At 40.3% G+C, this 15,333-nt stretch overlaps 1 protein-coding gene across 2 annotated transcripts in view; it reads left to right on the forward strand.

The window, feature by feature from the left end:
* The window catches only part of AOAH (acyloxyacyl hydrolase), a 211,623-nt gene that overhangs the window by 61,734 nt on the left and 134,556 nt on the right, over nucleotides 1–15,333 (forward strand). For both annotated transcript variants that reach the window (XM_030796658.1, XM_030796656.1), the window contains one exon: nucleotides 11,417–11,516. In XM_030796658.1, the coding sequence (XP_030652518.1) occupies nucleotides 11,417–11,516 (100 nt within the window). The remainder of the gene's footprint in view (nucleotides 1–11,416; nucleotides 11,517–15,333) is intronic.

A 15,333-nucleotide genomic window follows, 5' to 3' on the forward strand; every position in this document is an offset into this window, starting at 1 on the left:
AGCTGAGATGATGCTACTGCACTCCAGCCTGAGTCACATTTTTCTTTCTAATAAAGAGACTAATTCTCACTAGCATGAGGTGGGCCACTTTTGAAGAACCACAGATGTAATAAATGAATAAACAACAGATGTCTGATCACCCCTTCATGATTCTGTCCACCATGTGTTTTGTTTGTCCATAATTTCCCACTATGTGTATTAGGTTGTGAGCTGATAGAAATTTTTCCTCATTGGGCATGTTCTTCATACAGCTTGTTTTAAGCCACCAGACACAGCTCGAGATTGATGCAGACCCTGAAAATGACAACCTCATGATTTAGTTTTAGTTGAATATCAGTCTTCCAATATTAAATGTATTTTCTAACTCAAAGGGCATCCTTCCTCATTATTTCACACCACTCAGTTCTCAATAATTCATGGACTAATTATGCAGCAATTACATTTCCTTCCCACAGGCAGAGCCACAAGATGTTAAAAAAAAAAAAAAAGGATACCTGAGAACTCAGGGGTTCCCCCAAGAACCTGAGTCATGCAGGGAGGAGCTACTTCGGGGGGCAGCCCAATCCCAGCCAGTGACCACAGCTGGGTCCCCCTCTGTGTGGCCCAGACCGCCACTGCTCTCTCCATTACTGTAGCAAGCCTGACTCTGGTCTCTGTATGGCTGTGTTGTTTTCTGGTATCTATTTATGCTTCTCTCTATATCACAGATTCTTACATCCTAAGCCCAGGAGCGCTCTGAGATCAGGACAGTCATAAACTACTAACAGTTTTAAGAAGAAAATGCAAAACAGAATTGACAACAATTATGGTATACCTTAGATGTAATTAATGGCTTTGGGAGAGGCATTAAAAATACAAGGCAGAGCCACTGCACTCTGTGACTCACACCTGTAATCCCAGCACTTTGGGAGGCCGAGGCGGGTGGATCACTTGAGGTCAGGAGTTTGAGACCAGCCTAACCAACACGGTGAAATCTTGTCTTTACTAAAACTATAAAAATTAGCCAGGCATGGTGGTGGGTGCCTGTAATCTCAGCTACTCGGGAGGCTGAGGCAGAAGAATCACTTGAACCCAGGAGGTGGAGTTTGCAATGAGCCAAAATCATGCCACTGCACTCCAGCCTGGGCAATAGAGAGCGACTCCATTAAAAAAAAAAAAAAAAAGGTGGGGGGAATATACTTCTGTTATTCACAAGATAATTACAAGATTTATAGAAATGATTAAATTCATAGTAAACTATAAAGGATGTGACCTAGAAACAAGATAAAGTTATTGTTATATGAAGAAGATCTTTCAGTTCTGTTGGGGGATCTCTGTGACTACAATTTATATAGAAAACCTCCTTTGAAAGTAATGTCACAGGTCTAAATATGAACACTTTCTAGTGAAAAAGCCTCTATTCCCCTAACCCTGCCACAGGCTGTGTTACTCTGCCGTCTGGTCATCCTTGCCCCTCTTTAGATTTATGATGATAATGATGATCATCATCATCGACTGTAATTCTACCATGATTCTAATTCAAGCAGTCAATTAGCTGGCTATGCCAAAGTGTTGAAGCCCTCCCCTTCCTGCATGCTGCACGCTATACACTTCTGTAGCTGTAAAAGGTAGTAAAAGGAAGTAAATGAAAATGCGATAGGTTCAACATTATGAAGTTTGAAAGTCACCACTCTGTTCTAACAGCAGGTTAAAAAGCTGAACAAACTGAAAAACCAACAATACTTCATAGATCTTTAAGAGAAGTAAGATCAGGGCTGGGTGTGGTGGCTCACGCCCGTAATCCCAACACTTTGGGAGGTCAAGGCAAGTGGATCACTTGAGTCCAAGAGTTTAAGACCACTTTGGCCAACATAGTGAAACCCCGTCTCTACTAGAAATACAAAAATTAGCTGGGGTTGGTGGTGCACCTCTCTAATCCCAGCTACTCTAGAACCTGAGGCATTAGAATCGCTTGAACCCAGGAGGCGAAGGTTGCAGTGAGCTGAGATAGCACCATTGCACTACAGCCCGGGTGACAGAGGGAGGCTCTGTCTCCAAAAAAACAAACAAACAACAAAAGAAGTAGGATTATTGGGCAAGCTCCTGCCTCCAAAACTGGGGAGAAACAGGTGGATACAGAGAATCACAACTTTCCAGAGCAAAAATTGCCACAGGAGCCAGTATTAAAGAAAGATAAATCTGTACTGTAATAGACAAATTGCTGGAGCTAGATGTAGACAAGACTGTGTTAAAAATTCCAGGGGAACCAAGTGATAGAGGTGTACCCACTCACTCTTTTGTGAATTTTACCTCCAGGAGTTCAACTAATTTCTCACAGTGGTTATTAGAGACACACACACACACACACACACACACACACACACACACACACACAAAACCTCTCATGTTTCTGATGGTAGGAGTGAGGGAGCAGGGGAGAAATGAAAAAGAGTAGAAAACAAAAATAAAAAGAACAAGGGTAACAAATAAAAGACAAGACAGTAACAAATATGGTAGGTATTAACTGTATCAATAATCATTTTGACTGTCAATGGTTTAAATGCACCAACTAAGAAACAGAAATTGTCAGAGTGGATCAAAAAATTAGACTCAATTATATGCTAACAAGAAACTCACTTTAGGCCGGGCACAGTGGCTCACGCCTGTAATCCCAGCACTTTGGGAGGCCGAGACGGCCGCGAGGTCAGGAGATCGAGACCATCCTGGCTAACACGGTGAAACCCCGTCTCTACTAAAAATACAAAAAATTAGCCAGGCGCAGTGGCAGGCGCCTGTAGTCCCAGCTACTCGGGAGGCTGCGGCAGGAGAATGGCATGAACCTGGGAGGCGGAGCTTGCAGTGAGCCGAGATTGCGCCACTGTACTCCAGCCTGGGCAACAGAGCGAGACTCTGTCTAAAAAAAAAAAAAGAATCTCACTTTAAATATAAAGATAAATATAGATTAAAAGGAGATAGAGAAAGCTATACCATGCTAGCATTAATCAAAATTTTGAAAGAGTAGCCATATTAATCTGAAGCAGAACATACTGCAAAGCAAGGAAAGTTATCAGGGATAAAGGGATAAAAGTTACATAATGATAAAGTGGTCAGTTCTCCAATAAGACAAAAATTCTTAATATGTATGCACCTAAAAACAGAGCATCAAAATATGGGAGGCAAAAACTGATAGAACTGCAAGGATAAACAGATGAATCTATTATTGTAGTTGGAGACTTCAACATCCCTCTATCAGAAGTAGACAGATCCAGCCAACAGAAAACCAGTAAAGACATAAAGCAATCTTCCCTTACCTGTGAGAAATATGTTCCAAGACCACCAGTGGATGCCTGAAACCATGGATAAAAGTTACCAAATCCTATATATACTATGGTTTTTTCCTATACACCCATATCTATGACAAAGTTTAATTTATAAATTAGGCACAGTACCCTTGTGCCTTGGGGCTGTTATCAAGTAAAATAAGGGTTACTTGAACATAAGCACTGTGAGATGGTGACAATCAATCAGATAACTGAGAAGGCTACTGAGTGACTAACAAGTAGGTAGTGTATACAGCATGGGTATGCTGAACAAAGGAACAATTCACATCCCAGGTGAGATGGAGTGGAATGGTGCAAGATTTCATCACACTACTGAAAACAGCATGCAATTTAAAATTTATGAGTTGTTTCTGGAGTTTTTCATTTAATACTTTTGGACTACAGTTGACCACAAGCAACTGAAACCATGGAGATTAAAACTTCAGATAAGGCGGGTCTACTGTAGTTGAACTCAACAAGACTATCAATCAACCAGATATAATTGACATCTAAGGACTGTTTTATCCCACAACAGCAGAATACACATTCTTCTCAAGTTCACATGAAACATTCACCAAGATACATTACATTCTGAGACATAAAACACATTTTAATTTAACAGAATAGAAATTATATAATGTCTACTGTCAGACAACATTGGTATTAAACTAGAAATCAGTAAAAGAAAGAGAACTAGAAATCACAAAATACATGGAGATTAAACACTTCTAAATAACATATGAACCTAAGAAGAAATCTCAAAAGAAATTTTAAGATATTTTGAACTAAATAAAATTGAAAATAAAAGTTATCAAAATTCGTGTGATGAAGTGAAAGCAGTGCTTAGAGAGAAATTTGTGGCATTGAATGACTATATTAGAAAAAAAGAAAAACCTAAAATGAATCATCTAAGCTTCTACCTTAAGAAACTAGAAAACGAAGAGCAAAGTAAATCCAGAGTAAACAGAAGATAAATAATAAAAATTTGAGAAAACAAGGAAATTGAACACAGGAAATCAATAGAAATTTAATACAGAAATAGAAAATTAATAGAAAATTAAACCAAAAGCTAGGTTTTTTGAAAATATCAGTAAAATTGATAAACCTCTAGCCAGGCTAACTAAGGAAAAGAGAGATAACACAAACTACTGATATCAGAACTGAAAGAGAGGACATCACTACAAATCCCACAGACATTAAAAACATAATCAACAAATATTATGAATAATTCTATGCCCACAAATTTGATAATATAGAGGAAATGGGCCAATTCCTTGAAAAACACAAACTGGCAAAACACACAAGAAGAAATAGACAATCTGAATAGGCCTATATCTATTAAAGATATTGGATCAATATTTAATAATCTTCCAAAACAAAAAACACGAAGCCCTGATAGATTCACTGGTAGATTCTACCAAATATTCGGGGAAGAAAGTGTACCAAGTCTCTATAATCTATTTCAGAAGATAGAAGCTAAGAGAATACTTTCTAACTCATTCTATGAGGTCAGTATCATCCTAATACCAAAACCAGACAAAGACATTACAAGAAAACTACAGACCACTATCTCTCATGAATATAGATTAAAAAATCCTCAGCAAAATTTAGCAAATCAAATGAAAAATGTATAAAAAGAATTATACACTACAACTAGTGAGATTTATCCTAAATATACGAGACTGGTTCGTCATTCAAAAATCAGATATTGTAATCCATCATATCAACAGGCTCAAAAGGAAAAATCTCATGATTATATGAATAGACACAGAAAAAGCATTTAACAAAATCCAGTACTCATTTGTGATTTAAAAACACTCTCAGTAAACTAGAAATAACTAGAGAGAAACTTTCTCAACTGGATGAAGAATATCTACAAAAAGACTACAATGAACATCATACTTCATGCTGAGAACTAGAAGCTTTCCCACTAAGATGAGGAACAAGGCAAGGATGCTTCTCTCACCACTCTTTTCAACATCGTACTGAAAGTCCGAGCTAATGCAATAAGAGGGAGAGGAAATAAAGAGTCTACTGATCGAGAAGAAAGAAATGAAACTAACTTTGTTCTCAGGTGACATGATTGTCTATGTGGAAAATCCAAAAGAGTCGGCAAAAAAAAAAAAAATTCTAGAACTAATAAGCAATTATAGCAAGGTTGCAGGACACAAAGTTAATATACAAAGCGAACCACTTTCCTATATCTCAACAATGAACAAGTGGAATTTGAAATCAAACACATGATACCATTTACATTATCACCTCTAGAAATAAAATGCTTATGTGTAAATCTAACAAAATATGTGCAAGATCTATATGAGGAAAACTACAACATTTTATTGAAATAAATTAAATAACTAGATAAATGAAAAGACATTCCATGTTCATGAATAGAGAGAATCAGTATTGTCAAGATGTCAGTTCTTCCCAATTTGATCTGTAGTGATGTTGTTTGGATGTTTGTCCCCTCCATATCTCATGTTGAAATGTGACTTCTCATGTTGGAGGTAGGGCCTAGTAGGAGGTATTAGATAATAGGGGCAGATTCCTCATGAAGGGTTTAGTGTCATCCCCTTGGTAATGAGCGAGTTCGCACTCTGAGTTCACGTGAGATTTGTTTGTTTAAAAGAGTGTGGTACTTTCCCCCTCACTCTCTCACTCCTGCTCTCTTCATTCTTCATGTGATACTTCCCACTCACCTTTCTCCTTCCACCATGATTGAAAGCTTCCTGAGGCCTCACTCAAAGGAGATGCTGGAGCCATCCTTGTACAGCCTGTAGAACAGTAAGCCAAGTAAACCTCTTTTCTTTATAAATTGCCCAGCCTCAAGTATTTGTTTATGGCAATGCAAAACAGCCTAACACATGTAGATTCAATGCAATCTCAATCTGAAGCCCAGCAAATTATGTTATAGATATTGACACATTGATTCTAAAGTTTATATGGAGAGGCAAAAGATCAAGAATGGTCAACACAATGTTGAAGAAGAAGAACAAAGTTGGAGGACTGATACTACTTGAACTCAGGCTTACTACAAAGCTATAGTAATCAAGACAGTGGGGTATTGGTGAAAGAATAGACAAATAATCAATGGAACAGAATAGAGAGCCCAGAAATAGACCCACATAAATACAGTAAACTGACCTTTGACAAAGGAGCAAAGCCGATATAATTTTTAAAAAGATAGTCATTTCAACAGATGGTGTTGGCACAAATGGACATCTACATGCAAAAAAATGAATCCAGACACAGACCTTACATCCTTCACAAAAACGAACTCAAAATGGATCAGAGACATAAATTTTAAAAACAAAACTACAAAACTCCTAAAAGTGTAAGAGAAAATCTAGTTGACCTTGGGTTTTGTAATAACTTTTTACATAATACAAATAAATAGACTCAGAGAAACTATTTGCAAAGTATATATTTAATAAAGATCTGTTATCCAAAATAGACACATAAAAAACTCTTAAAACTTAACAACAAACAACCCAGTTTAAAAAAATAAACCTAAAATTAGAGACCTTAAATGACACCTCACTTAAAAAGATATACAGATAACAAATAAACTTATGAAAAGAAGCTCAACATTATATGTTGTTGCAGGACTGCAAATTAAAACAATGAGATACCACTGTTCATAGAATGGCTAAAATAAAAAAAAACTGAAAAAAAATTATAGTTTCTTATGAAACAAAATATTATCTCACCATACAAGCCAGGATTCATACCACTGGGTATTTACCCAATTGAATTGAAAACTTATGTCCACACAAAAACTGGCACAAGAATAGTAGCATTATTCATAATCATCAAAGACTGGAAGCAGCCACAATGTCCAATCATATAAACAAATTGTGGTACAACCACACAATGAAATGTGAATATGTTGCATATTACTAAGTGAGAAAAACCAATCTGAAAAGGCTACATACAGTATGATTCCAACTATATGACATTCTGGAAAAGGCAAAACTATGGAGACTACAAAGATATCCGTGGTTACCAGGGGTTAGGATGGAGAGAGAGACAAATAGGCATAACACAGAGCATTTTTAGGGCAGTGGTAATCTAATCTGTATGATACTATAATGGTGAATACAAGTCATTATGCATTTGTCCAAACCCACAGAGTATACAACACCAAGGGTGAACCTTAAGGTGAACTAAACACTTTGGACGATAATAATGTGTCAATGCGTGTTTATCAATTTTAATAAATTACTAGTGGCAGATAATGATAATAGGGGAGCCTATGCATGTGTGGGGGCAGGAGGTCAATGGGATATTTCTGTACTTTCCTCTCAATTTCACTGTAAACCTAAAACTGCTCAAAAGAAAAAGTCTTTTTAAAAATGAAAAATATGACTCTCTTCGCTTTATTTGCTGCTCTAGGAAAGAGAAAAGGTGGGAATGGTTCCTATGAGTTTGCAGACTGCTTAAAGATTCAGCAAATGAGGCGTAGTCTAGGCCTTCTGTCCCAAGGCTGAGCAAGAGTACACATGCCATACTGCCACTTCTTATGCATCTTGCACATTCTAGTGGTTTTAAATTTGTGTGGATTTATGGGGTTCAGCATTTTCTCTTTTTATCCAAAGGAGTACTTGTCACTTTATGTCTTTTTGATGATAAATCCCTATCTTAGAGGACCTAGAGGGACACCACATGTCCTGTTCCCCTCTTCTACTCTCCAGCTCAGAGATGGCCAGCCTCACTCTCTGAGTGGTCCACATCTCCACTCTCACATTCAAGTTCACTTACTTGAAGTTGTGCCCTATTAGGGAGGGAAAAGAGAATAGGTCTTGTATATCACATGATGAGTTGGCTCTGCTAGTCCTGGATTGCCACAGATGGGATACTGGCCTTAGGTTAAAAACAAAGATTAACCAGAGACCTATTTATCACTCTTGAGTCCACTAACTACCAGACCCCCATAAAGACAGCAGTCATCAGTTAAATAAATGAACAATTCAGTTGAGAACAGATGTGTGAAAACAGCCACCCTCTCCTGATTTACTGACCCCTAGTAGACATTAGTTTGGTAATGGACTTTATCTGCAACAAGCAGCCTACTTCACTGCTTAAAAGGGATGATGTCTTTGATACTTTTAGTTGCAGTCTTACCCCCTGACTTACCTTGAAGGGATCTGGGGCTAAGCAGGTGACTTTCATGATGAACTCTGCATTTCCCTCTTAAATCAGGTGCTCACAAAAGGGTGATAAGCCATCTTGCCAGCCACACCATTAGCCGCATTCAGCTGGAATGAAATTTGTGTGGTCATGGTTCCAGCCTGTTTTCACATATTGGTTATCCTCAAAATATTTGGAGATTTCCAAGGTGGCCCCCCCTTTCTGTGACAGGCTTCGTTAAGATACATTTTCATTAACACAGGGTAGTTCTTTCTACCGGAAGGTGCACAGTAGAAATATATCCTCAAGGCCCCTCCCAGTGTTTGGAGGTATAGTGGTCCCAAGATAGGATTTTTAGAGATTTTTAAGGATATTTTGATGTTTAGCAACCATTACAACTGCTGCTTACTCACAAAGTGAAAATCAAGAGTGTTTTTCTGTTTTGTTTTCTTTGCTTTTTATCATTCTAAATTCCATTTGTTATTCTGCATGCCCAGGTGTAAAATTCCTTTGGTGGAGCAGACCAAACCCAGTTGAGTCTGTGAAATGGGCATCAGGGAAAGAAAGCAGAGAGGAGAGTGCAGGGAGCAAGCAGATTCAGTGACTCACATTCAGGCCAGGGATTAAAAGGCGCCATGCACTCCGATGCTAACGCAGGGGTGCTCAAGGGTTGGCCCATGTGTGAGCTGTTACTGTTTTCAATCACAAGATAAAAGGGAAAGAGGGGGAGGAGGAGGAGACTCAGGGAGAGAAGAGAGGTGTTAGTCATTGCAGTGATTGTAGAGGTAGTTGTTATAATAGTTGGGTGGGGAGAGGTTGGAGTGGATTTATTATAAGAACATAGGGCACACAGATCATGGGACTAAAGGGCAGGAAAATACCCAGGCCTCTGAAAGAGACTGAAAATAGAACCAGTAAACCAAAGGAACCCAGGGAGTGTGCTCTCCTGTGGCTTCCTCGCTGCACGCCCTCTGGGTTCTGCCCTCAGAACCTATCCTGCAGACGGGCTTTCCAGATACTCAGTCCACATGCCAGGAAATTACGACAGCACCATCCCAGCTCACTCTAGCTTCTCTTATTCTGAGAGTAGCCCAGGGTGAAGCCAAACATTTTTAACACCAATTCCAAATGTTTGAAAGAATCAGATTGGTCCTTCTTGAAACAGTAGTTTAATGAGATCTAATCAACTGGCTGCGAACTATGGCATATAAACACAGTTACCAGGAGCCCGCACCCATGGGTAAAGGGAGACAGTGAAGTGGTCATGTGAGCTGGGAAGAAACCCAAAGAAAGTATCTTCTAGACTCCATCACTGTCCCTACGCAGAATACAAAGATTGGTCTCTGGGTATTACCAGCCTGTGTTGCTGGATTTTTTTGTTTTTGTTGTCTTGGTTTGACTTGTGGTTTGAATCAATAATTTGCTTGTAAAATGTAATAAGAGTTTATACTTGTTCATGTCATTTTTTTCTCGGTAAGAAGAGTTTTGGGAGTGGGAAAGAAAAAATGAACATGGAATCCAGATACATCGAATCTAGATGTAAACTAAATGTTTTAAGAGAACTATCCTTACAGCATCCCTAGGGAAACAAACAAGTCAGTTACATTGTACTTTCTTCCATAAGAATAAGAAATACGCCCGACCTGGTGCAGTGGCTCACACCTATAATCCCAGCACTTTGGGAGGCCGAGGTGGGTATATCACCTGAGGTCAAGAGTTCAAGACCAGCCTGACCAACACAGTGAAACCCTGTCTCTACTAAAAAATACAAAAAGTAGCCAAGCATAGTGGTGGGTGCCTATAATCCCAGCTGCTGGGGAGGCTGAGGCAGAAAAATCACTTGAACCCAGGGGGCAGAGGTTGCAATGAGCCGAGATCATTCCACTGCACTCCAGCCTGGGCAACAGAACAAGACTCCGTCTCAAAAAAAAACAAACAAACAAACAAAAAACTCTGTTCCCGAATAATTGGGGAGACTGATTTGAGTAATAATAATGTCAAGCACGTCTGTGTGAAGAGACCACCAAACAGGCTTTGTGTGAGCAATAAAGCTGTTTGTTCACTTGGGTGCAAGTGGGCTGAGTCCGAAAAGAGAGTCAGCGAAGGGAGATAGGGAAGGGGTTGCTTTATAGGAGTTGGGTAGGTAATGGAAAATTACAGTAAAGGGTAGTTACCTATTGTTAGCAGAGGAGAGGGTTGCAAGGTACATGGTGGAGAGATCGTAAGACTTATTGTCCAGAAGAAGAATGTCACAAAGTCGACTGATCAACTAAGATAGGGCAGGGACAAGTCACAATAGTAAAATGTTGTAATTTTACTCAGTTAAGGCAGGAACTGGCTGTTTTACTTCTTTGTGGTTTTTCTTTGGCTGCTCCAGACTCCTTGGCTCCTGCAGGCCATCTGGACGGATATGTGCATGTCACAGGGGTTATAATTGCCGAGCTTCGGCTCAGAGGCCTGACAAAACTCTGACTTCCCACTGGAAAAAAAGAAGAAAAAGAAAGAAAGAAATATGTTTATAAGGGAATAGAATAGATAATTTGGATTGTGCCTAAGAAAATAAGGTTAGGTGTTTAAGGCCATATCGTAAATGATTTTTCACTATAAGGTCACCATATGTTTCAAAGGCCCAAACTTCAAAATATTGTTTCCATCAAATTACATCCCTGCCCACTTTTCCTTTCCCAATTTTATGTGTGGCTTTGCCTGAAAAGAATCCCAGTGCTCGCCTGAGAGGCTGACTGGCAGCTCAGTGCTGTGCTTGCCCCATCCTCGCCCTTAGGACCTCATTCTAAATGCAGGAGAGAGCAACGTGGCAGGAAATCATTACCATCCAGCAGCTCCTCGGGACTGGGCTCAAAGGCCACTCTGCAAGAAGTTGAGGGTATTAGAATCCATTCTGGAGATTTACCTTTCTTTGCAGTAGCTTCTATTTCCTAATGCCTGAGAGATCTGAATAGCCTTTGTTTTGCCTCATTTCCCTCCAGGCTTAGCGCAGATATGAATGCTGATGTGGTATGTCACACTCTGGAATTTTGTAAACAGAACACTGGCCAACCATTGTGTCATCTCTACCCTCTTCCCAAGGTGAGTGTGTAATCACTCTGAACATCTGTTTCCAGGAACATGCAAGGCCTTTGGAAATGTTAGAAAGGGAGGCTTAGCTTTTACTCGCTCAGTGTTTTGGGGACAGGGAGAGACAAGATGACATTTTCAATTACCCCGCAAGAAATAATATTCCTGCATTTTGGCCTAGATCCCTACTCCCATGCTAGAAAGAATGTCTTTGCTGTTCAGCCATTGTGGACTGTAATTTTGAGCTGGCCTGCCAGTAGGTAGGAAATCTGATAAAAGAGACGCAGAGGTTTAAATCCCTGTCACTTAAAAATCAAGCAAGTCACTCTCACAGAGTGACCAACTCCTGCCAGTTTGCCCAGGACTTCCCTGCCATGAGCACTGAAAGCCCCACATCCTGGGAAATCCTGGGCAGTTGGTCACCCTACTCTGAGCTTTATTGCTCTTACTCATAAAATGGGTTATGATAAACTACCTCCCAAATTGGTTTATTGTGGGAAGTAGGTGAGCTGATATGTAAAAAATGCTTAGCACAATAACTGATGCAGTTTTTAAAGTGTTAATAAACATGATTGCTAAATAATCATTATTGATAACATTATTATTCAGTGATAGCTGTTCAGAGGACCCTGTGTGCATTATATCATTTTGTGTAGCTTTTAATTGGATTGCAGAGTGGAGGCTGCAAATGTTGACACAATTCCCTCCCCACACTCTGGATGAGAGGATAATATTGAATCCAGTTAGTCCACAGAATATTAATTTTCAGGAGCGCTCTGTGAAAAAAAATTCTTTGCCTTCTTTCTTGAATTGTAGTTTTTCTGGATGTAACACAACAGGTTTCTATTTTAATTGTAACTTCCTTTTTATTCATGTTAAAATGAAGTTCATTTTAGTGCTTTGTAGCCTAACCAATGACCATGATTTTGCTGATGGACAGTATTAAATACGTAAGCCTGTCTCCTTGAGCAGGAAGTAAGAGATGCAAATACCTGAGGAACGTGTATATTTCATGCTTCCTCTGTCTCTGACTAAGTGCCAATTAAATTTCCCCTAATTCCACCTGAGGAGCTGCAGGCTCCACTGGTACCCAGAAGAGTTAGTTAACTTTAATTAAAAAAAAAAAAAAAACTTTTCATGTCTTCAAATAGCATGTGACTATTGTATCATAATATCATAGTATTTACTGTTTCATATTGCAAGGAAGAAATGGGTCTCTGTGTAGAAATGCAAGTGATACAGGTTTGTGATTTCCTTAAATAATAATGTCGTGTATACATTCCACCCACAGCTACACATAGTCACAAAAAGTTCAACTTTAAACTGTCCCATTTAAAATGGCATTCTTTATTTTTATACTCTCTATTGTTTACATCTGAAATTTCATGTCCTTGCCTTCCCACCCTGACCCCCTTCTCAATTCTTAACTCTGTAACATTTCGACTGCCTCTTTGGCTGCAAGGGAATTGGAAGATTTCACGTGGGAACCGCCACCTTCTACCCCAGCTAGCATTCAGTGCTGCTGGGCAGTCTGTGACTGCTCCCTGGACAGCCCCCTTCACTTTCCTCTGACGGCTGTTCTAGGCCTTCACTCTCTACCTCGGGTCCCCCTCTCCAGCCTCCATCTCTGCAGATGACCCAGAAAAGAGGGACAGTGGGTGTACACGTGGACAGCTTCACTCTCCCCTGCCTCTGAGCTTCCCCTGAATGGTAGTAACTGACACTGACTGGGCACTCGCTTTGGGCCCAGTGCTGGTGTAGAGGCTCACACTTGATCTTGTTTTGTTCCCAAGCAGGCCTAGGTTGGAGGTGTCATTAGGACTCCTTTTTACAGTGGAGGAAACTGAGGGTTAGAGAAGTTATGTGACTTCCTGAAAGTCACTTCCCGAGGAAAGAACAGAACTGGGTTCACACCCTGGTTGTTCTACTCAGAGACTGGTTGAGCTCTAACGTGGTGTCAATGTTTCAGAAACTCCCCCGGGGTGTCTTCTTACAACAGTCAGCTGAAATCCTACCACCAGAAACAACCGATGTCGACATGTGTGTTTCCTTTTAATTTTTCAAATAAATTTTATTGTATTGAGAATTTGAGAGTTATGATAATGCATATACAGTTTTATACCCTACTTTGTTCCCTTAACATTACATTTTGAGCATCTATTTTTCAGTGGTATATAGCAGACCTTTTTATCATTTTGCAAATCACTCCTACGTAGCACGTATGAATGCTCAGGTGAAATTACCTACCTGTTAGGGACAAACTGCCCCAAAAAAGCTTCTTGGTACTGCCAACAACCTCCCCCCTGCCCCCCGCAAACCTCTTTGTGCCACCCCTCCCCTTCCCCCAAGCCTTTTACATTTTTAAGCCCTTATCTAGGCGCCATGGTGAAGTCAGCAGACTTTACCTATTAGGCCTTGCTGCAATAAAGCAAACCCCAATCACAAACCATCCAGACTGCACAGGGGAAGGTCGCACAAAAAAAAGTCATAAAAAACATAAACAAGCTTTACTTACATCCTTCAGTACCATAAACGTCACAAGGTGATATGTGGCAGAGTTAACCAACATACAACCCCAGGGTCTCTCTCCCCCATATAAACCCCTCATTTTGTAAGCTCAAGACTGCCTCTTCTGTCTGTAGTAGAGCAGCCGGCAAGTTAAATAAAGGCTTGTCTAAACTTGGGTCTCTCTCCCTCAGCCTTTCTCTCAGCTGACCTTACATTACCTACTAAGGGCAGGTGAAGACACAAATGCAGACGTAGATAATGTTCAGCCCTCCAGAAGGAATTCTCATGACTCTCCTAGTCAATAGTCCCCAGAGTAGCCACTATTCTGAAGTCTATCGCTACCGGCTAGTTCATTTTTAGGAAACTCTATCCTTGAATGTCGTATCAAAGGCCTCGCACGGCATATGCTCCTTTGTGTCTGGCTTCTTCCACCTGTGAGCTTCATCCCGTGTTAGGTGAACAGCGTCATTTCATGTAGAATTCCCCCAATCATCTTTTGATGGAGCTCCTGCTCTACTGTCCCAGTGAGTCCAACCAAATCTGCTCTTTCCCTCTTTCTAATACATTTTTTTCCACATTGACGCCACAAATGCCTTGCTGTAGGAAAAATATGACCTTCCCACCCCAGCCCAACCCTTTGCCTGGAAAGCAATTTCTCACTCTGTCCTTCCGTTTGGTGGATTATTCCTCCCCATCGTTCATGGCTCAGCTTACATGTCACTTCTTCAGGGAGGCGGGTCCTATTAGATAGCCCTCTTATCATAGCTCCTGTATGTTCCTTTCTTGAACTTGCCGCTTTACAAGATACAGTCCTGTGTGACTGCCTGCCTGTCTCTACCACTATCCTCTGAACTCCAGGAAGACAAATTCTGTCTTGTTCACCACTGTATACCCAGTGTCTAGGACGGTGCCTCACACAAACCAAGGAAATGTGTATTGACACAATGAACGGGTGAAGTGCCACTAGCTTCTCATTTGCATCCCTGATGGAAATTCTGACTTTCCTCATGTCAAGCCCTCACTGATTTTCCCAGGGCATACTTATGATCCTGAACATAGTTTGGGATCTCCACGTTGCCTACACAACTAAGTACAAATTTTCACTTAGCTTTTCAGGACCTTCCAAAAGCCTTTCCAGACTTGCCTTTCCCTCTTAGGTTTGTGAATCCTGTGCTGCAGAGAGCAGCAAGTGACTGGCTCTCCCTGAAGCCATCCCCAACCCTCCCACCCTGCACCTTGGATCTTCATCATTCCCTCTACCCAGACCACCTTTATCAACTCCATGCCATCCCTCAAGCTCATGTCAATGGTCACCTTCTCT

This window comes from Nomascus leucogenys, chromosome 17 (assembly GCF_006542625.1).
Source record: "Nomascus leucogenys isolate Asia chromosome 17, Asia_NLE_v1, whole genome shotgun sequence".
NCBI lineage: Eukaryota > Metazoa > Chordata > Mammalia > Primates > Hylobatidae > Nomascus > Nomascus leucogenys.